Source organism: Ranitomeya variabilis, chromosome 4 (genome assembly GCF_051348905.1).
Source record: "Ranitomeya variabilis isolate aRanVar5 chromosome 4, aRanVar5.hap1, whole genome shotgun sequence".
Lineage (NCBI taxonomy): Eukaryota > Metazoa > Chordata > Amphibia > Anura > Dendrobatidae > Ranitomeya > Ranitomeya variabilis.
In genome coordinates, this window is record NC_135235.1 from 633,973,962 (window position 1) to 633,995,986 (window position 22,025).

Sequence of the window (22,025 nt, forward strand, 5' to 3'; positions counted from 1 at the left end):
CCCCACTACCCTCCTTCATCAAAGACTGGAGTGCACAGTGCCAATCTTGAAGACATTGTCCACGACTTACATTTTTTTTTTTACTATGGGCCTAGAAACGTAATAAGCAGGTTCTTGCTAACAGAAACAATTACCTGACCATTGTACTTGACGCTGGGTCAGAGTGGTCACCGACTGCTCTTGCCGGTGATTCAGCTGCTCCACGTCAGCAAGCAGCTCTTCTTCTTGCGGGCTGCTCTGTTGACAATGGCTGGCTTCCTATATCATGATGATTGACAGTCGGCTTCCAGTAGTTAAACTATCAATCAGCATAACATCAGCAATCACCCCCATCAACAGAACAGAGTGGAAGAGAATCTGAATCACCAGTAAGAGCGGTCTGTGACCAGTCTGTCAGTAAAAATCATCAGCAGGCACAAAATGCAGGTAGGAAGCAACTACCTGAGTGATAGTTCTTAGCACATTGAGAAAAAAGAATAGTCCCTGGTAACCTCATAATGAATCAGCCCCTTTATCCACATCAAAAGTTTTATGTGAACGCATCTGAAAAAACTCCAAACATCTTAAGTTACTCTACAGGCCAGTGACTGATTAGAACCTGTGACTTCTCTGCATTTAGTGGTCACTACTCACCTGTGCGGTTATCTGTAGGAATCTCCTCTTTACACCACTCATCACCCCTCACATATGTCTCTGTAGTATTAATATGGGGCAGATCTTCACCCTGAAACAAAGATTGTAAAAGTCACTGGCAGATGGAGACATTTGAGAAGATCCAGACAACATCTAATGTCTACGATCATCTTTACCCTGTCATCTCCACCAGATATAAAACATACACTGAATGGCCACATTACTAGAGACACCCATCTAGTAACACGTAGGATCTTTGCCCTTCAGAACCTCAGATATTAATTGCGTCATAGATTGCACAAGGTGCTGAGATTGTTCCCCAAGAATACTGGCCCATGCCAACAGGATGGGTTCTTGCAGTTTCCGCAATTTAGAAGGTGCTGAGATGCTCTGAGCAACCAATTCTACCTTGTCCCAGAGATGCTTTATAGGGTTAAGAACTGAGGACTGTGAAGGCGGGAAACATAAAAAACCTCACTGTTATATTCCTGGTGTAAAGGAATGGAAGATCCTGGCACCTCCTGAAGAGAATTGATGTATGACATAATATATCCTGCAGCATCACAAATATACCTGTCTTACAGGACATTGAGGAATAGTACTGTAACTATATGGTTACTGCCATGGTTTATTGTAATCACTTTTATGTGATAGTTATGGACTGTAGGCAACTGAGCACGGGTGAGTTACAGAGGGTCAGTCCTGCAACTGGGCAGGTGAGAGTTACAGAGGGTCATCCCTGCAGCTAGACAGGGGAGAGTTACAGAGGGTCATCCCTGCAGCTGGGCAGGGGAGAGTTACAGGTAGAGGGGAGTATTGGGAGATATTTCTAGGTGGTTCGCTGTATACACAATAGACTGTAGTTGTAGTGCATGCCTCCTATCTGGAGCGCAGTAGAGTGAGGTTGTGCTATTGCTCATTGTTGCCACTTGAGGCATGATATTACGTGTGCGGTCCAAGCGTAACAGTTGCATAGAAATACATGCTGTCATGCTCGGGACGGGAGAGCTGCCAGCCAGTTCGAGTATTGTGATGCAATCCTCGTACGAGTTATACATCCGACTCTTCCCTTATACTGGTGGATAAAACAAGACTTAACATAAGACTTTCATAGCCGTCCACAGCTCATAGAGAAGACCTCATGACACCTTCTCTCCATCTACCTGATGATCCTGAGAAACATTGGGATCTTCTTGTTTACAGTCCTGTGGAAGAATAGGACCTGGAAATCTCTCTGGGGTAGTCCTCTTACTGGATAGACCTGAAAGAAAGACATACAGGGACTGAATTCATTATTTATATACAGATAATTATAGGCCGTGTGTATTTAGTGCTGTCTATTACCTGGTGATGTGGGGGGCTGGGCAACCTCCATCATGACGTCATTGTACAGATCTTTGTGTCCTTCTACATACTCCCACTCCTCCATGGAGAAATAGATGGCGACATCCTGACACCTTATAGGAACCTGTCACATACAATGATACAGTCATCCCCCCGATCCCTCCATAGTGTTACTGTATAATGTCCCAGCATTCCCAGCAGTGTCACCTCTCCAGTCAGCAGCTCAATCATCTTGTAGGTGAGTTCTAGGATCTTCTGGTCATTGATGTCCTTATGTATCAGGGGGTGAGGTGGGGGCCCCGTGATTGGGCTCAGGGGTCTTCCCTCAGACACAGGGGCCTGACAGAGCTCACTAGAGGTCTTCTTCACTACTGTGTAATCCTGGTTATGGAGAGACACATTAATAAACCTCACTAAAGACATTTACAGAGTCCTCACCTCTCCAGTTCTGTCCATCTGTTATTCCCATAGATAAGAATGATGTAATGTGACATCATCAGAATCTCTCACCTTTCCAGTAAGCCGGAAGAGGATCTCTAGGGTGAGGTGTAATATCCTCTCCGCCATCTTGTCCCTGTCCCTATCCATCCTTGTAGGGTCACTCAGGAGAATTCTCTTATATAGAAGATCTCCACTGAGAGGATCCGATATTGTAGGGACCTGAATGGGGAGAAGATGACGAAGTAACATCATAAAGATCCCATGTAAGAAACCTCCGGAGCTGTTACCGGCGTCACATGATCACTACATCCAGTCATGGCCCCGTCCTGCCCCCGGTATAACACACAGTCCCATTATAGTCATAAAGATATTTATCACGAAATATCTGCAACCCGGCACCAAAAACTCAGAAATAATCTAAAAAGAAAACCTACATTCACTGACTCTTTGTTAAATAAATATTCAATGAAAAAAAACGATATAAAATTATAAATTGCAGGAAACATCCACAGATGGCAGAACTGGGGCGTCAGTAACAGATAATGATAGAAGCTACAGAAAATTGTAATCTCAGTAAATGTGATTGTCCCAGAAACACCCCATAAATTGAGAAAAACAAGAAGGGAATGTATGTCAGGGAAGAAATAATGATACTAATGACTAAAAAAAATAATAAAAGCAACAGTATAGAAGTGCGCACATAAAGCGGCCGATGTAACTGACCCTGCGGTCACATGTGCACATGGTCAGAGAGATCAGGATCTACAGAAAAGAGGGCAGATATGGAGGATATTTACCCTGTACACAGGAGTTACCCAGTACAGGTAATAGAGAGGGACTGGAAGGGGAAAAAGGGGGGGGGGGGGGGGGGGACAATAATGAAAAGACCACACAAAGAGAGAGAGAATTAATAGAGGATTAAATAGAGAGCGATCAGCAATAACATACAGACAAACTGACAACATTGTGGTCTGTATGTAAAAACTACTCCAAACATGATCCTCAGAGCACACAGTCACACAGTCTGTCACATGTATACAAGATGGTTGTAGCTCCCCTTTCCCAGCCCTGATTCTTCATCTCTGGATCCAATCTGCTTTCTTCCCGAGTTCCTCCTGCCTGGGCATTTTTCACTGTCTTTACCTTTCTCGCCTGTGCGCATGCGCTGATCTCCACCGGGCCAGCACTTTCTCTACGGCGTGTATATCCGGGCATGGTGTGGCTCTCATATCACCCTTCCTGCCCTCGTCATTGACAAGGTCGGATTTGTGGTCACGTGACCCATCCCACCTCCGATGATGTGGAGCAGGGTGTGTTCGCCTTCCCAAGCTGTTCAGTGACCGCTCCATTTTCGTCAATGAAATATTGTGACAGAGCAGTTCTGATTGGCTCACGGAAGGTTATATAGTGCCGAAAAGCGCATTGGGGCTGACGGCATCCAGGCATGAGGAACATATGGATAAATATTAGTCCTTTACTTTTTCTCTTCATATTTGCAGCCCTTATTCACAAACTCTAGCTTTACCTCACTATATATCAATATTACTGGGCTTGTATGTTATGGGTTGAATGACATCGATCTCCCATTATGTACTTATTTGTGTACATTGTTCTTCCACCATCAGTATAATGTACTCACTTTCCCTCCTGCTGTGTTTTTCGCTCTCTAGTGTTTCCGTTATTTTTCAAAGACTTGTCTTTTATGTACTATTTCTATTCAATCATATATAATACTTTTGTACCTTTTCTTTGCTGTACACAATTATTGTAGGTTGTTTGTATATCAGGTGCTCCTCAGCCACCTATTATTATTTTTTTACATGCTCAACAGTGGTACTTTTTAATTAATTTAACCCATTTATTATTACTTTCTTACCAATTATGCACCATTTTGAAGTACTGCCCCTTTTGTTCCCAGTACAGGTAGTAAACCACTCTTATCCCATCCCTAACCCGCCTCTTCAACCTATCACTAACTTCTGGCACCTTCCCTTCTGCTTTCAAACATGCCACAATTACGCCTATCCTTGAAAAGCCAACCCTCGATCTAACTGCTATGTCCAGCTATCGCCCAATATCGCTGCTCCCATTCGCTTCCAAACTCCTGGAGCAGCACGTCCACTATGAACTTTCCTCCCACCTCTCTTCTAACTTGCTCTTCAACAATCTACAATCTGGTTTCCGCCCCATCACTCAACTGAGACAGCCCTGATCAAAATTACTAACGACCTACTTACAGTCAAAGCTAATTGACAATACCCTGTACTACTCCTTCTAGACCTGTCCTCTGTTTTCGACACAGTTGACCACTGCCTCCTACTACAGATCCTCTCCTCCTTTGGCATCAAAGACCTCGCCCTATCCTGGATCTCCTCATACCTTTCCAACCGCACATTCAGCGTCTCCCACTCCCACACTACCTCCTCATCCCACCCAATCTCTGTTGGAGTCCCCCAAGGATCTGTTCTAGGACCGCCTACTCTTCCCAATCTATACACTTGGCCTGGGACAACTCAAAGTCTCATGGATTCCTTTATGCTGATGACACTCAGATCTACCTTTCTGGCTTAGACGTCACCTCCCCGCTGTCCAGAATCACAGAGTGTCTATCTGCCATATCATTCTTCTCCTCTCGCTTCCTCAACTCAATGTGGACAAATCTGAACTCATCACCTTTCCTCCATCTCAAAGATCTTCCATACCTGACCTATCTATCGCAATTAACAACATCACGCTTTCCTCCGTACCGGAAGTCCGCTGCCTCAGAGTAACCATTGAATCTGCCCTGTCCTTCAAACCACACATCCAAGCTCTTTCCACCTCCTGCCTCCTCCAGCTCAAAAACACTTCCAGAATCCATCCTTTCCTCAACTTTCAATCTACTAAAATGCTTGTGCATGCCCTCATCATCTCCCGCCTTGACTACTGCAACATCCTTTTCTGTGGCCTCCCTGCTAACACCCTTGCACCTCTCCAATCTGTCCTTAACTCTGCTGCCTGACTAATTCATCTCTCTCCTCGCTACTCCTCCGCTTCCCCCCTCTGCAAATCTCTTCACTGGCTCCCATTTCCTCAGCGTATCCAGTTCAAATTACTAATACTAACCTACAAAGTCATCCATAACCTGTCTCCTCCATATATGTCTGAACTAATCTCCTGATATCTTCCCTCATGTAATCTCTGGTCCTCCCAAGACCTCCATTTCTCCTCCACACTTATTCGCTCCTCACCCAACTGCCTCCAAGACTTCTCCCGAATATAATAATCTTTATTTTTATATAGCGCTAATATATTCCGCAGCGCTTTACAGTTTGTGTACATTATCATCACTGTCCCCAATGGGGCTCACAATCTACATTCCCATCACTTTGTCTTTGGAATGTGGGAGGAAACCGGAGAACCCGGAAGAACCCCACGCAAACACGGGGAGAACATACAAACTCCTTGCAGATGTTGTCCTTGGTGGTGGTGGTGATTTGAACCTAGGACCCAGCGCTGCAAGGCTGCAGTGCTATCCACTGAGTCACTGTGCTCCCCTTATATCCCCCATACTCTGGAATTCTTTGCCCCAACACGTCCGACTATCAACCACATTCAGATCCTTCAGACGGAACCTGAAAACCCACCTCTTCAGGAAAGCCTACAACCTGCACTGACCCCGCTGCCTCCTCACCACTACCGAAGTTACCGCCTCACCAAAACCTGAGCTCCTTCAACCCTAAACCTATTGTCTCCTTCCCCACCAGCCTGTAGAATGTAAGCCCGCAGTTTGCTTACTATAAGTGACATCTGTAATTTGTATGTAACCCCTTCTCATGCACAGCACCATGGAATCAATGGTGCTATATAAATAAATAATAATAATAATAATGAAGTGAAGTGAGACTGGAAACAAAGAAGGACAAAAAAAGGGCGGAAGGGAAAGGATGATTGTTATGATTCCACTAGTGATGAGCAAGTATACTCGTTGCTCGGGTTTTCCAGAGCACGCTTGGGTGGTCTCCGAGTAATTGTTAGTGTTCGTCTCGGCAGCTGAATAATTTACAGCTACTAGACAACTTGATTACATATGGGGATTCCCTAGCAACCAGGCAACCCCCAGATGTACTCAGGATGGCTAGTAGCTGTAAATCATTCAGCTGCGGCGATGAAAACTAAATCTCCGAACACTAACAAATACTCGGAGATCACCCGAGCGTGCTCTGGAAAACCCGAGCAACGAGTATACTCGCTCACCACTAGATTCCACCTCTCAGTGTTTCTGGGAAACAGTTACTAACGGCTCAGTCATCCAGTCTGGAGCAGGGGCACGCTGAGTTGTCAGTGTGTTGATTGGCAGTTCGGCCATCCAATCTGAGACTGGGAGACACTGGCTGTCTCCAGGCAAGGTTGGACTGGCCCACCAGAGAATTCTCCAGGGGGCCCAGGCACTGACACGTGCTGGCATACTGGCCAGCAGCTGCTTAGGGCCCCCACTGTTCCAGGGGCCCCCAGCCAGTGTTGAGTCTCTAATAGCAGCACTCTCAGCAGCTATGGGGTCCCTGAATCAGGGGGGCCCGCCCGGTGTCAGATGAGCAGCAGCTGGAGACAGGAGCCTGTTCCCGCTGTTAAAGAGAAATGAATATTTATGCTTCCCCACACCCCCCATGGGGGTGGAGAGGAGTGAGTATACATTTCACATAGCGGGCAGTGTTAACTGCAGGCTGAGGCTAATAGTGCCCGCATATAAATCCGGAGCGGCTGCATTGGGGCCCCGGTGGTGGGCCCCTGCAGGGTGGCTAGTCCCTGCAGCTTGGCAGCAAAGCGGAGCTGCAGGGATCGGATGCCATCCTGCTTCCTGTCTGCTGCCCGGCACTTCCTGTTTGACATAGCGCGGGTGGATGACATCATTCAGCGCAGCTGTTTCAGAGAGAAAGCTACCGGCGCCGTAGATGCTGCTTCCTGAATGTGCTGCGGCTGCTGGCAGCATGCGGATAGGTGAGTGTTGCTGTGTCTCTGTCGGCCTGCGTGAGAGTATGTGGTGCGGTGCTGTGTGTGCGACCACATCAGAGGAGAGAGAAATTACATGGCACATCGGACTTTCTTTTTTTTTTTGCGGCCACCGCTACACTGTTAGTAGCGGCGATAGCAATGCCGGGTTGGTAAGAACCGACCCAAATTATGTTCTTTGGGGTCTCCTCATGTGCCCGCTATTTTTTCCGGGTAAAGATGGCGGCGCCCATGGGGGAGAAAGCGGGAGGACCTACGAACATCAGAAGACACCGGGGAGGGATCAGTGACCCTATTTCTCTCTCATCTGATGTGCGATTACCGTTGATCGCAACCCGGGGGTCGGAATCATGTTCTCTGGGGTCTCGGCTACCCTCGGCAGCCAAGACCCCGGAGAAAATCCAACTCTGGAGGGGCGCTATACACTTTTTCCACAGCGCCGTTAATTAACAGCGCTCTGGTTTAAGTACCCTTAACTACCGCCGTTAATGTTATTATTGTGATAAAAGTAATGTTATGTTTTATCCCTATGGCCAGTGTTGTGTGTTCGGTTCTCCTACAGGCTATGCCTAAGGCCATACCTGGGAATGCAGGAGGTCTGTCCACTAGGGGAACCTATAGTTTAGATAGAGATACACTTTGCACTACACTAGGGATTAGATAGCGAGTTTGGATTAGCCCACAGTTTAGGAGGGTTAGATCTGTTTATATAGAAAATGATTCTTGATTACAGTCAGTTAGTCAGAGTCTAAGACTCAGTAAGTGCAAGTCCTGGGTGAAGTAAAGAGCAAGACTAAACATATAGTAAGGCTAGTTTCACATTTGCGCATGGGAGGGCTGCGGATGGCAGTGTACTTCCTCCCTGAAACCCCGCCTTGCTCCGCCTACTCTGCATGCGTCCTGCGTACCTATCTTTAACATTGGGTACATGTGTTCTATGCGGATGCAATTTTGGTCGCTGCACATCTCAAATCGCCGCATGCGGACACATCCACATACGACATATGTCCCTGCGTACCCAATGTTAAAGAGAGGTACGCTGAACGCATGCAGAGTAGGCAGAGTGTAGGCGGGGTTTCAGGGAGGAAGTAGGGAGGAAGGAAGCAGCCATCCGCAGCCCTCCCGTACGCAAATGTGAAACTAGCCTAAGCAGGTTCCAGTGCAACGAATGTTAAGCAGTGAAGAACGAGTTCGGTCAGTACAAGATTCCTAGAAGAATGAGGGAACATCTCCAGCCACGACAAGATGCTGGGACAGTTTTGGGCTTAAGGTCAAGAAAAGGAATAGAGAGTCATGCCTCTGTCTCCCTGAAGAGGAATTTGTCAGCCGGGTCTCAGAGTGGGGTAAAGGTGGTGGGTCTCAGAACAGGACAGGGACAAGGGTAAAGGGTATTAGAGAAAAAGCACAGAAATAAAAAGTAAAACATGTAAAATTTTTATTTTGATTGATCGTCTCATACACTGCAGTACTTGTGAGATTCAGCTTATAGCTGAACCTCACAGGCCACCGTACCTTGGAGTCATCACATGACCTCAGAAAAGCGTATCGGTGGTTCTTAAGGGGTTAATAAAACAACTTTCATATTGTATATGTTATGTCCGGGAGCACAGCAACGTTTGGCCACAGGTAAAGGGTTTTCTGTCTGTAATGTGGCAAAGAGACCTCATCCTCTCTCTCGGTTTCTGTCCTGTTCCTCTCATACAGAGACCCCCAATAGGACATAAAGTGCACAGAATTTAGTACACCCCATTAGAACAACATGTGAATGTCCCAGGAATATTATACTCCTGCTGTGTGATGGGGATCTGTATCCTGTCTGTGGTCATTACATGAGTGCAGGTTTTACAGCTCTTCACAGTAATACACAAGTGATCATCAGAGCAAATGTGCAGAGTCCCGGTGCCCCCCAGGACTGAGTCCTGTCCCCTCTATCACACAGTCCCTGCCCCCCATTACCGCTCACCAGTGCAGACTTCTCCCCTCAGCTCTTACATGTGGAGCCGTCTGTACCCTAATGTGCAGAGTCCCGGTGCCCCCCAGGACTGAGTCCTGTCCCCTCTATCACACAGTCCCTGCTCCCCCATTACCGCTCACCAGTGCAGACTTCTCCCCTCAGCTCTTACATGTGGAGCCGGCTGTACCCTAATGTGCAGAGTCCCGGTGCCCCCCAGGACTGAGTCCTGTCCCCTCTATCACACAGTCCCTGCTCCCCCATTACCGCTCACCAGTGCAGACTTCTCCCCTCAGCTCTTACATGTGGAGCCGGCTGTACCCTAATGTGCAGAGTCCCGGTGCCCCCCAGGACTGAGTCCTGTCCCCTCTATCACACAGTCCCTGCCCCCCCATTACCACTCACCAGTGCAGACTTCTCCCCTCAGCTCTTACATGTGGAGCCGGCTGTACCCTAATGTGCAGAGTCCCGGTGCCCCCCAGGACTGAGTCCTGTCCCCTCTATCACACAGTCCCTGCTCCCCCATTACCGCTCACCAGTGCAGACTTCTCCTTCAGCTCTTACATGTGGAGCCGGCTGTACCCTAATGTGCAGAGTCCCGGTGCCCCCCAGGACTGAGTCCTGTCCCCTCTATCACACAGTCCCTGCCCCCCCATTACCGCTCACCAGTGCAGACTTCTCCCCTCAGCTCTTACATGTTGCTGCTTCCTACACAGAAAAGCCTTCACTTCCTACAAGCCCCCATCCTCCTCCCCCATGTGACTGATCACATGACTGTGACATCATCACAGGTCCTGGAAGCAGAACTTCAAAGGGTCACAGAATGGTAACATTTAGAATGGAGTTGATTTTGGGGGGAATGATGTTACTGGAAGGGGCGGGGCCTCCTTAAGACCAGTGGAGATCCCATAGCAAAATGGTAGTGACTAGATCTGAGGTGATTTTTTGAGGACCTCATTTTACCATCTGTAGACGGTTCAGTGCTGAGGTGATAGATTGGATTAAAAATTGCTCTCCGATGTAGTCAGCTCAGCACTGAAGCGACTAGAATTTAGTGGTTATGGAGAGTAGAGATGAACAAATATTTCAATATTTGCAATATCACCAATTAGTTTGTTGAATATTCGCCCAACATAACCAAACAACATTCAGCTTAAAGGGAACCTGTCACCCCCCCCAGTCGTTTCAAACTAAAAGAGCCACCTTGTGCAGCAGTAATGCTGCATTCTGACAAGGTGGCTCTTTTAGTTCTGGGTGCTGTAACTAGAGAAATAATCGGTTTTTTAATTTGTCAGAAATACCTGGTCTTCAGTCAAGTCTTCTTGGCGCCGGGCGCTGCCTCCTCCGCACCGCTGTTTTCAAAATAGCCGGCGCCTGCGCTCTTTTCTCCTGCCTGGTGCAGACGCAGTGAGCGCTGCCCGTCTTTCCTCATATGCAGCCCAGCTGACAGCGCCTGCGCGGCCGCCCTGCCTGTGAATCCCAGCCCCGCAATGTGAATAAATCATAAGTCACTGCGGGGCTGGAATTCACAAGCAGGGCGACCACGCAGGCGCAGTCAGCTGGGCTGCATATGAGGAAAGACGGGCAGCGCTCACTGCACCTGCACCAGGCAGGGGAAAAGAGGGCAGGCGCCGGCTATTTTGAAAACAGCGGTGAGGAGGAGGAGGAGGCGGCGCCGCCAAGAAGATGTGGTTCTCTTTAATGGGAGGCAAAAACAAACACGTGCACAACACCTTAGAATGGCCCCAAATGTTGTCAAAACACATCAAATGAGGGATGGACACCAGGAAAGTGGCCAAAATTCACCAACAAATTGTAGCATGCACTGCAGCAATCAGCCAGGCATGAGGTATCAGGGTCTGGGACAGCATTTACAGCTTTCAATTGAATGTCCCAGTAAGAAGAGGTAGGTGAGGGACCGGTGTAGGCATCCTTTGCTGGGAGCCCTGATACCACATGTAACACCTCTACCTGCTTTCATGCTGAGCCACACTCAGGTGGCACAAATATCAGTTTTGTAGACTACCATTGTCAGAAAAATGTAAGGATAGTAACACGGGTAGTTGACTCCAAGGAGGTGGAGGCCTGACTGTCTCGGAGGCCTACTGCTACAGGCAACATGCATGAAGGAGACTCAACCAGGAGTGTTCACATTTACACAAATTAGTGGCAGGCATCATCAAAGTTGCATCAATTGCAATAATGTAGATTTAGTATAGCGGAGACCAACCACCGACTGTAACGGGCAAGGTGGTAGAATCACTGTTCTGTATCCTTCTGAAAGCCTAGAAGGGGCGTAACTAGGTGGCCTACCAAATCTCTACTAAGACAAGTGGTAGCAGGTGAAAACTGCGACCCAAAGAGGTGGCACCAGGTGCTACTCCATGGCTGAACTACAAAAGGTGGCAGTTGACCCCCTACAGCGGGTAAGCTGCTAAGGCCCAAAGGAGGGAAGAAAAATGCAGGCAGGCACTGTAGGAACTCTGAAATCATGGGTGCAGATGGGACCGGCTGAGGAACAGAAAAAGACTGGAAGGCGCTTGCTCGAACTGGTGATAGACATATGGACACTGGCAGGTGTGATCTGGACCGGTTTATGGACAGAAGTGCCCAGAAAGGTACGAGCAGACAGGTAAGAGCAGATGGGTAAACAAGCAGGCAGGCAGACCTGGGGAACCTGACAACTAGCAAGCATGCAAGGCAAACTAATAACATTGTGCAAAAAGAAAAAAAGATTGGAGCGCACTCACCGGAGTTGAAGTGTCATACGTTTATTCGGACATAAAACAAAACAGCAGGGAGAGACGTGGATGCAACGGACGAGGACCTGTCGAAGTACAGTGTGCACGAAACGGCCATCGTCCGTTGCATCCCCGTCTCTCCCTGCTATTTTGTTTTATGTCCGAATAAACGTATGACACTTCAACTCCGGTGAGTGCGCTCCTATCTTTTTTTCTTTTTGCACACTGTTCAGAATATTGCTTATGGATGCAGCACCCGGTTTTATTTGTTTGGGGTTATATCATTACGACTGTCACAGCCAAATGAAGGCAGAGACATTAGGGTCTAACTGATTACAGCGGTGCGGAGTTGTTTGCCTCTTTTTTTGCACTCAAACTAATAACATTGTCAGGCACCTCTGTATTGGAGAAGCCTTAAATAGTTCTAGGTTGGGAATACCTTAGGTTGATGCGGGCGGTCTCTTTAAGAGGGAGGGTGCGTGCCCTCTAAGCATAGTTCTCGGTCCTACAACTGAACCTTGGTGGACACTGACACATAGGGGGCGAGATGAGGAGGTGGTGTGTGAGTGGGAGACACTAAATGTCCAGTTAGGTACAAGGAGATCCAACAAAGGGCCAAGTCTGTAATGTCAACAGATTAGAAAGTCTGTAGTATACAGTATTCATTTTAAAACATGATGAAATGAACACTGTAGTAGTAAGAGGGAATGGTCCACTGTTTCAAAGACGGATACCAGTTCCAGGAGAAGTAGGAGGACAAACTCATGTAGCTTTCATTTTGCAGTTAGTAGGCCATTGGTGACTTTAATTAGGGCAGTTTCAGTAGTATGGTGGGGTCTGAAGTCAGATTGGGAGATGTTTCTAGGTGGTTCACTGTATACACAATAGACTGTAGTTGTAGTGCATACTTCCTATATGGAGCTCTGTAGACTGCGATTGCACTATTGCTCATTGTTAGCACTTGAGGCATGATATTATGTGTGCAGTCCAAGCGTAACAGTTTCGTAGAAATAAATGTTGTCATGCTTGGGACGGGAGAGCCGCCGGCCAGTTCGAGTATTGTGATGCAATGCCAATCCGAGTTATACATCTGACTTCCCTTATACTGGTGGACAAAACAAGACTGAAAATAAGACCTTAACAGCCGTCCACAGCTCATAGGGAAGATCTCATGGAAACCTTCTCTCCTTCTACCTGATGATCCTGAGGAACATTGGGATCTTCTTGTTTACAGTTCTGTGGAAGAAAAGGACCGGGAAATCTCTCTGGTGTTGTCCTCTTATGGGATTGAACTGAAAGAATCATAAACAGGAACTGAATTCATTCTTTACATACAGACACTTATAGGCCATGTGTATTTATTTAGTCCTGTATTACCTGGTGATATGAGGGGCTGGGGAACCTCCATCATGATGTCATTGAACAGATCTTTGTGTCCTTCTAAATACTCCCACTCCTCCATGGAGAAATAGATGGCGACATCCTGACACCTTATAGGAACCTGACACATACAATGAAACAGTCATCCCCCAATCCCTCCATAGCGTTACTGTATAATGTCCCAGCTTTCCCAGAAGTGTTACCTGTCCAGTCAGCAGCTCAATTATCTTGTAGGTGAGTTCTAGGATCTTCTGGTCATTGATGTCCTCATGTATCAGGGGGTGAGGTGGAGGCCCTGTGATTGGGCTCAGGGGAGTTCCCCATCCCTCAGACACAGGGGCCTGACAGTGCTCACTAGAGGTCTTCTTCACAACTGTGTAATCCTGGTTATGGAGAGACACATTAATAAATCTCACTACAGACATTTCCAAAGTCCTCACCTCTCCAGTTCTGTCCATCTGTTATTCCCATAGATAAGAATGATGTAATGTGACGTGATCAGAATCTCTCACCTTTCCAGTAAGCCGGAAGAGGATCTCTAGGGTGAGGTGTAATATCCTCTCCGCCATATTGTCCCTGTCCCTATCCATCCTTGTAGGGTCACTCAGGAGAATTCTCTTATATAGAAGATCTCCACTGAGAGGATCCAATATTGCAGGGACCTGAATGGGGAGAAGATGACGATGGAACATCATAAAGATCTCATGTAAGAAATCTGCGGAGCTGTTACCAGCGTCACATGATCACTACATCCAGTCATAGCCCCGTCCTGCCCCCAGTATAACACACAGTCCCATTATAGTCACATACAGAGATTTATCACATAATATCTCCAGCCCAGCACCAAAAACTCAGAAATAATCTAAAAAGAAAACCTAAATTAACTGACTCTTTGTTAAATAAATATTCCATGAAAAAAAGATATAAAGTTATAAAGTGCAGAGGACATCCACAAAGATCGGGACGGCAAAACCGGGGTCGTCAGTAACAGATAATGATAGAAGCTACAGAAAATTGTAATCCCAGTAAATGTGATTGTCCCAGAAAGGCCCCATAAATCTAGAAAACCGAGAAGGGGATATGTGTCAGGGAGGAAATAATGATACTAATAACTATAAAATGATAAACACAACAGTATAGAAGTGCACACAGAGCGGCCAATATAACTGACCCTGCGGTCAGAGATATCAGGATAAAGAGAAAAGAGGGCGGATATGGGGGATATAAACCCCATATACAGGAGTTATTCAGTACATGTGTTGTATTGTATATTTTTTAATATGATTTCAACACTCCAATTAATTAATACTATATATATATATATATATATATATATATATATATATATATATATATATATATACATACAGAGAGAGAGAGAGAGAGAGAGAGAGAGAGAGAGAGACTCAAAAAAGAGGCAGCACTCCATACTCAAAGTGAAACATGTGGTAGGTTTAATCGACCCACATAGCTGGGCGACGTTTCAGCTCAATCTGAGCCTTTCTCAAGCCGAGAAAGGCTCAGATTGAGCTGAAACGTTGCCCGGCTATGTGGGTCGATTAAACCTACCACATGTTTCACTTTGAGTATGGAGTGCTGCCTCTTTTTTGAGTCTCTGTGAATCTGGTGTAATCGTTGGACTGGTTACCTTGTGCCTTGCACCCGAAGATAAGTACTAGTGTTGTGCTGTTCCTTTTTCTTTGAGATATAGATATATATATATATATATATATATATATATATATATATATATATATATATATATATATATATATATATATATATATATATATATATATATATATATATATTTATTTATTTTTTTTCCAATGGAGTCCACAGAAAGCTAACTGAAAACTTGTCCAGCCACATGACAATTGTTCCAAATGGTCAGTCTAAAGGTACCTTCACACTCAGCAACTTTACAACGAGAACGATCCGTGACGTTGCAGTGACGTTGCAGCGTCCTGGATAGCGATCTTGTTGTGTTTGACACGCAGCAGCGATCTGGGTCCCGCTGTGATATCGCTGGTCGGAGCTAGAAGTCCAGAACTTTATTTCGTCGCTGATGACCCGCTGTCATCGCTGGATCGGCGTGTGTGACGCCGATCCAGCGATGTGTTCACTTGTAACCAGGGTAAATATTGGGTTTCTAAGTGCAGGGCCGCGCTTAGTAACCTGATATTTACCCTGGTTACCATTGTAAAAGTTAAAAAAAAAACACTACATACTCACATTCTGATGTCTGTCACGTCCCCCGGCGTCCACAGGGTTAATACTGCTTTCGGCAGGAGCGCTGCTAATGACTGTGTCAGCGCCGGCCGTAAAGCAGAGCACAGCGGTGATGTCACCGCTGTGCTCTGCTTTACGGCCGGCGCTGACACAGTCAGTGCAGGGAAGCTCTCGGCAGCAGCGCGTGCATTGCAGAGCTCCTGCGGAAAGCAGTTTTAACCCTGAGGACGCCAGTGGGGGACGTGACAGACATCAGAATGTGAGTATGTTTTTTTTTTCTTTTTACAATGGTAACCAGGGTAAATATTGGGTTACTAAGCGCGGCCCTGCACTTAGTAACCCGATCTTTACCCTGGTTACCCGGGTGCTGCAGGGGGACTTCGGCATCGTTGAAGACAGTTTCAACGATGCCAAAGCCGTTCCCCTGATCGTTGGTCGCTGGAGAGAGCTGTCTGTGTGACAGCTCCCCAGCGACCACACAACGACTTACCAACGATCACGGCCAGGTCGTATCGCTGGTCGTGATCGTTGGTAAGTCGTTTAGTGTGACGGCACCTTAAGCAAAGTGAATGTAAAAGACCCAGTAATTTACATTTAGGGTACTGTCACACTATACGATTTACCAACGATCACGACCTGCGATACGACCTGGCCGTGATCGTTGGTAAGTGATTGTGTGGTCGCTGGGGAGCTGTCACACAGACAGCTCTCCAGCGACCAACGATGCCGAAGTCCCCTGGTAACCAGGGTAAACATCGGGTTACTAAGCGCAGGGCCGCGCTTAGTAACCCGATGTTTACCCTGGTTACCAGCGTAAAAGTAAAAAAAAACAAACAGCACATACTTACATTCCGGTGTCTGTCCCCCGGCGCTGTGCTTCTCTGCACTCTCAGCCCCAGCCGGAAAGCACAGCGGTGACGTCACCGCTGTGCTTGCTTTCCGGCCGGCAGGCGCTCACAGTGCAGGGAAGCACAGCGCAGGGGGACAGACACCGGAATGTAAGTATGTGCTGTTTGTTTTTTTTTACTTTTACGCTGGTAACCAGGTTAAACATCGGGTTACTAAGCGCGGCCCTGCGCTTAGTAACCCGATGTTTACCCTGGTTACAAGCGAACGCATCGCTGGATCGCTGTCACACACAACGATCCAGCGATGACAGCGGGAGATCCAGCGACGAAAGAAAGTTCCAAACGATCTGCTACGACGTACGATTCTCAGCAGGGTCCCTGGTCGCTGCTGCGTGTCAGACACAGCGATATCGTATGGATATCGCTGGAACGTCACGAATCGTACCGTCGTAGCGATCAAAGTGCCACTGTGTGACAGTACCCTTAGGTACCCTTAGATGTTTACCGTGGTTACCAGCGTAAAAGTAAAAAAAAAAAAACAGTACATACTCACCATCTGGTGTCCTTCAGGTCCCTTGCTGTCTGCTTCCCGCTCTGACTGTCTGCCGGCCGGAAAGTGAGAGCAGATCACAGAGGTGACGTCGCCGCTGTGATCTGCTCTCACTTTACGGCGGCACTCAGTCAGAGCGGGAAGTAGACAGCAAGGGACCTGACGGACATCAGATGGTGAGTATGTACGGTTTGTTTTTTTTTACTTTTACGCTGGTAACCACGGTAAACATCGGGTTACTAAGCGCGGCCCTGCGCTTAGTAACCCGATGTTTACCCTGGTTACCAGCGAACCTCGGCATCGTTGGTCGCTGGAGAGCGGTCTGTGTCACAGCTCCCCAGCGACCACACAACGACTTACCAACGATCACGGCCAGGTCGTATCGCTGGTCGTGATCGTTGGTAAATCGTATAGTGAGACGGTACCCTTAGGGTACTGTCACACAGTGCAATTTTGATCGCTACGACGGCACGATCCGTGACGTCGCAGAGTCGTATGATTATCGCTCCAGCGTCGTAGACTGCGGTCACACGTTGCAATCACGGCGCTGGAGCGATGCCGAAGTCCCCGGGTAACCAGGGTAAACATCGGGTTACTAAGCGCAGGGCCGCGCTTAGTAACCCGATGTTTACCCTGGTTACCAGCGTAAACGTAAAAAAAAACCAAACAGTACATACTTACATTCCGGTGTCTGTCCCCCGGCGTTCTGCTTCTCTCCACTGTGTAAGCGCCATAGCCGGAAAGCACAGCGGTGACGTCACCGCGTCACCGCTGTGCTTGCTTTCCGGCCGGCAGGCGCTCACAGTGCAGAGAAGCTGAGACGCCGGAGGACAGACACCGGAATGTAAGTATGTAGTGTTTGTTTTTTTTACGTTTACGCTGGTAACTGGGTATACATCGGGTTACTAAGCGCGGCCCTGCGCTTAGTTACCCGATGTTTACCCTGGTTACAAGCGAACACATCGCTGGATCGGTGTCACACACAACGATCCAGCGATGTCAGCGGGTGATCAAGCGACGAAAGAAAGTTCCAAACGATCTGCTACGACGTACGATTCTCAGCAGGGTCCCTGATCGCTGCTGTGTGTCAGACACTGCGATATCGTAACGATATCGCTAGAACGTCACGAATCGTACCGTCGTAGCGATCAAAATTGCACTGTGTGACAGTACCATTAGAGTACACATAACATTTATCGTCGAAGATTAGAACCAAGGGAATGGACTTGTTCCCATCAGATGGTATCAGATACTTGTTAAGGGTACCGTCACACATTGAAATTTCCATCGCTACGACGTTACGATTCGTGACGTTCTAGCGATATCGTTACGATATCGCTGTGTCTGACACGCTACTGCGATCAGACACCCTGCTGAGAATCGTACGTCGTAGCAGATCGTTTGGAACTTTCTTTCGTCGCTTGATCACCCGCTGACATCGCTGGATCGTTGTGTGTGACAGCGATCCAGCGATGTCTTCGCTTGTAACCAGGGTAAACATCGGGTAACTAAGCGCAGGGCCGCGCTTAGTAACCCGATGTTTACCGTGGTTACCAGCGTAAACGTAAAAAAACAAACCGTACATACTCACCCGTCGGTGTCCTTCAGGTCCCTTGCCGTCTGCTTCCTGCTCTGAGTGCCGGCCGGAAAGTGAGAGCAGAGCGCAGCGGTGCTGCGCTCTGCTCTCACTGTACGGCTGCACTCAGAGCAGGAAGCAGACGGCAAGGGACCTGAAGGACACCGACGGGTGAGTATGTACTGTTTGTTTTTTTACGTTTACGCTGGTAACCAGGGTAAACATCGGGTTACTAAGCGCGGCCCTGCGCTTAGTTACCCGATGTTTACCCTGGTTACCCGGGGACTTCGGCATCGCTCCAGCGCCGTGATTGCAACGTGTGACCGCAGTCTACGACGCTGGAGCGATGATTATACGACGCTGCGACGTCACGAATCGTGCCGTCGCAGCGATGAAAATTTCAATGTGTGACGGTACCCTAAGCCCCCATGGATGCCAGTTGGTGTTCTTATCTATTTGACCTGAAGGCTTCAGTACACATACCATGACAATGCCTCAGATAACAGGGTATAGATCAAAAGCCTTTAACACATAAATGGATTGCCTGAGACAAGGGATTGGGGACAGAGATTTGGATGAGCGAGGACACAGAGAGAAGGCTGATTTAGGCCATGTTCACACTTTGCGGTTTTTACTGCGGAACCGCCGCGATTTTGCTGCTGCGGGTCCGCTGCAGTTTCCATTGCGTTTACATTTACATGTAAACCTATGGAAACCGCAAACCGCTGTGCACATGCTGCGGGAAAAAAACGCGCAGAAACGGTCTAAATTCCGCAGCATGTCACTTCTTTGTGCAGAATCGCAGCGATTCTGCACACATAGGAATGCATTGATCCGCTTACTTCCCACATGGGGCTGTGCCCACGTTGCGGGAAGTAAGCGGATAATGTGCGGGTGGTACCCGGGGTGGAGGAGAGGAGACTCTCCTCCAGGCCCTGGGAACCATATTTGGGTGTAAAAAAAAGAATTAAAATAAAAAATAATGTTATACTCACCTCTCAGCGCTGCCCGCGGCCGTCCGGTCTCAGGGTTGCTGTGCGAACAGGACCTGCGGTGACGTCGCGGTCACATGACCGTGACGTCACGAAGGGTCCTTCTCGCACATCATCTTTGGAACCGGAGCGCCGGGTGCAGCACCGAGGAGATCGGGACGTCAGAGGGTGAGTATATAACCTTTTTCTTTTATTTTAACATTACTATTGATGCTGCATATTGCTGCATATGCAGCATCAATAGTATAGGCGGAAACCCGCAGCGGAAACCGCAAAACAAACCGCGATAAATCTGCAGGGATAACCGCAGCGGTTTTGCCCTGCAGATTTATCAAATCCGCTGCGGGGAGAACCCGCAAAGTGTGAACATGGCCTTAGACTCCTACCATTTCCAATGTAATGTATGACTTATGATTATTGATATCGCTCCTTTCACCCAAATGTACCTTCCAAGTTATCCCCCAAGTACCCTCCCTTCGTTTGAGGTCCATGCTGTCAGACTCTACATCCCCTTCTCCATGCGAGTGGCGGTGGTGTATCGTCCTCCAGGCCCCTCTCTTCAGTTCCTGGATCACTTTTCCACCTGGCTTCCACACTTTCTCTCCCGTGACACCCCCACCTTCATCATGGGTGATTTCAACATCCCCATTGCTTCTCCCCTCTCCCCATCTGCTTCTCACCTTTTATCTCTAACCTCCTCTTTCGGCCTCTCGCAGTATACTAACTCTCCAACACATGAAGATGGAAACTCCCCCGCCACTTGGTCTTCTCCCGGCTTTGCTCAGTGGATGATTTCACAAACTCCCCTCTCCCGCTCTCTGACCACAACCTTCTTTCATTCTCTATCAAGAACTGCCATCCCGCTCAGGTCACCCCCACTTTTCACACTTATAGAAACATACAGGCCATTAACACCCAGAAACTTATGAAGAACTTGCAGTCCTCATTGGCCCCAATCTCCTCCATCTCATGTCCTGATTCTGCTCTGAAGCATTACAATGAAACCCTGCAAAGTGCCCTGGATGAAGCTGCACCTCCTATACATAGAACAACTTGGCACAGACAGCGACAACCGTGGCACACGTTGCAAACACGTTTCCTGCAGCGGTGCTCCAGGTGCGCCGAACGTCTGTGGAGAAAATTCAATCTACCCCAAGATTTCATCCATTATAAGTTCATGCTACAAACAAACCTATTTCAACACCCTCATCACCTCACTATCCAATAGCCCTAAACGTCTCTTTGACACTTTCCAGTCCCTACTCAACCCAAGAGTGCAGGCCCCAACCACGGATCTCCGCGCTGACGATCTGGCCAATTACTTCAAAGAACATATTGACCACATTCAACAGGAAATCATCTCCCAATCTCTTCATACCATGCACTGTCCTCCCTCCCCCACAGCATCTAGTTCACTCTCTGACTTTGAACCAGTTACAGAAGAAGTAATCAGGCTCCTTGCATCTTCTCGCCCAACCACTTGCACCAGTGACCCCATTCCATCACATCTCCTCCAGTCCCTTTCCCCGGCTGTCACCGCTCACCTAACAAAAATATTCAACTTTTCTCTCACTTCCGGTATTTTTCCATCATTTAAGCATGCCATCATACATCCATTACTTAAAAAACCATCCCTCGATCAAAACTGTGCCGCTAATTATAGACCTGTCTCTAATCTTCCCTTCATCTCCAAACTCCTCGAACGCCTGGTCCACTCCCGTCTTACCCGCTATCTCTCAGAAAACTCTCTTCTCGACACTCTTCCATCTGGTTTCCGCTCTTTACACTCTACTGAAACTGCCCACACTAAAGTCTCTAATGACCTACTAACAGATAAATCTAATGGTCACTACTCCATGCTAATTCTCCTGGATCTGTCCGCAGCATTCGACACTGTGGATCATCAGCTCCTCCTCACTATGCTCTGCTCCATCGGCCTCAAGGACACAGTTCTCTCCTGGTTCTCCTCATATCTCTCTGACCGCTCCTTCACTGTATCATTTGCTGGTGCCTCCTCCTCTCACCTTCCCCTTACTGTTGGGGTTCCTCAAGAATCAGTCCTACGCCCCCTCCTCTTCTCTTTGTATACTGCCCCTATTGGACAAACAATCAGTAGATTTGGTTTCCAGTACCATCTCTATGCTGACGACACCCAATTATACACTTCTTCTCCTGATATCACGCCGACCTTTTTAGAAAACACCAGTGATTGTCTTACCGCTGTTTCTAACATCATGTCCTCCCTCTATCTGAAACTGAACCTGTCAAAAACTGAACTCCTCATGTTCTCTCCCTCTATTAACCTACCTTTGCCTGACATTGCCATCTCCGTGTGCAGTTCCACCATT

The 22,025-nt window shown here is 47.7% G+C and overlaps 1 protein-coding gene across 1 annotated transcript in view; it reads right to left on the bottom strand.

The window, feature by feature from the left end:
• LOC143767216 (uncharacterized) overlaps nucleotides 1-22,025 on the bottom strand; it is a 92,740-nt gene that overhangs the window by 67,745 nt on the left and 2,970 nt on the right. The window contains exons 2-10 of the mRNA XM_077255364.1: nucleotides 13,992-14,141; nucleotides 13,683-13,862; nucleotides 13,477-13,600; nucleotides 13,294-13,391; nucleotides 2,488-2,637; nucleotides 2,185-2,358; nucleotides 1,978-2,101; nucleotides 1,797-1,894; nucleotides 634-724 (exon numbers count right to left, since the gene is read on the bottom strand). Of these exons, the coding sequence (XP_077111479.1) occupies nucleotides 634-724; nucleotides 1,797-1,894; nucleotides 1,978-2,101; nucleotides 2,185-2,358; nucleotides 2,488-2,637; nucleotides 13,294-13,391; nucleotides 13,477-13,600; nucleotides 13,683-13,862; nucleotides 13,992-14,069 (1,117 nt within the window). The 5' untranslated portion in view covers nucleotides 14,070-14,141. The remainder of the gene's footprint in view (nucleotides 1-633; nucleotides 725-1,796; nucleotides 1,895-1,977; nucleotides 2,102-2,184; nucleotides 2,359-2,487; nucleotides 2,638-13,293; nucleotides 13,392-13,476; nucleotides 13,601-13,682; nucleotides 13,863-13,991; nucleotides 14,142-22,025) is intronic.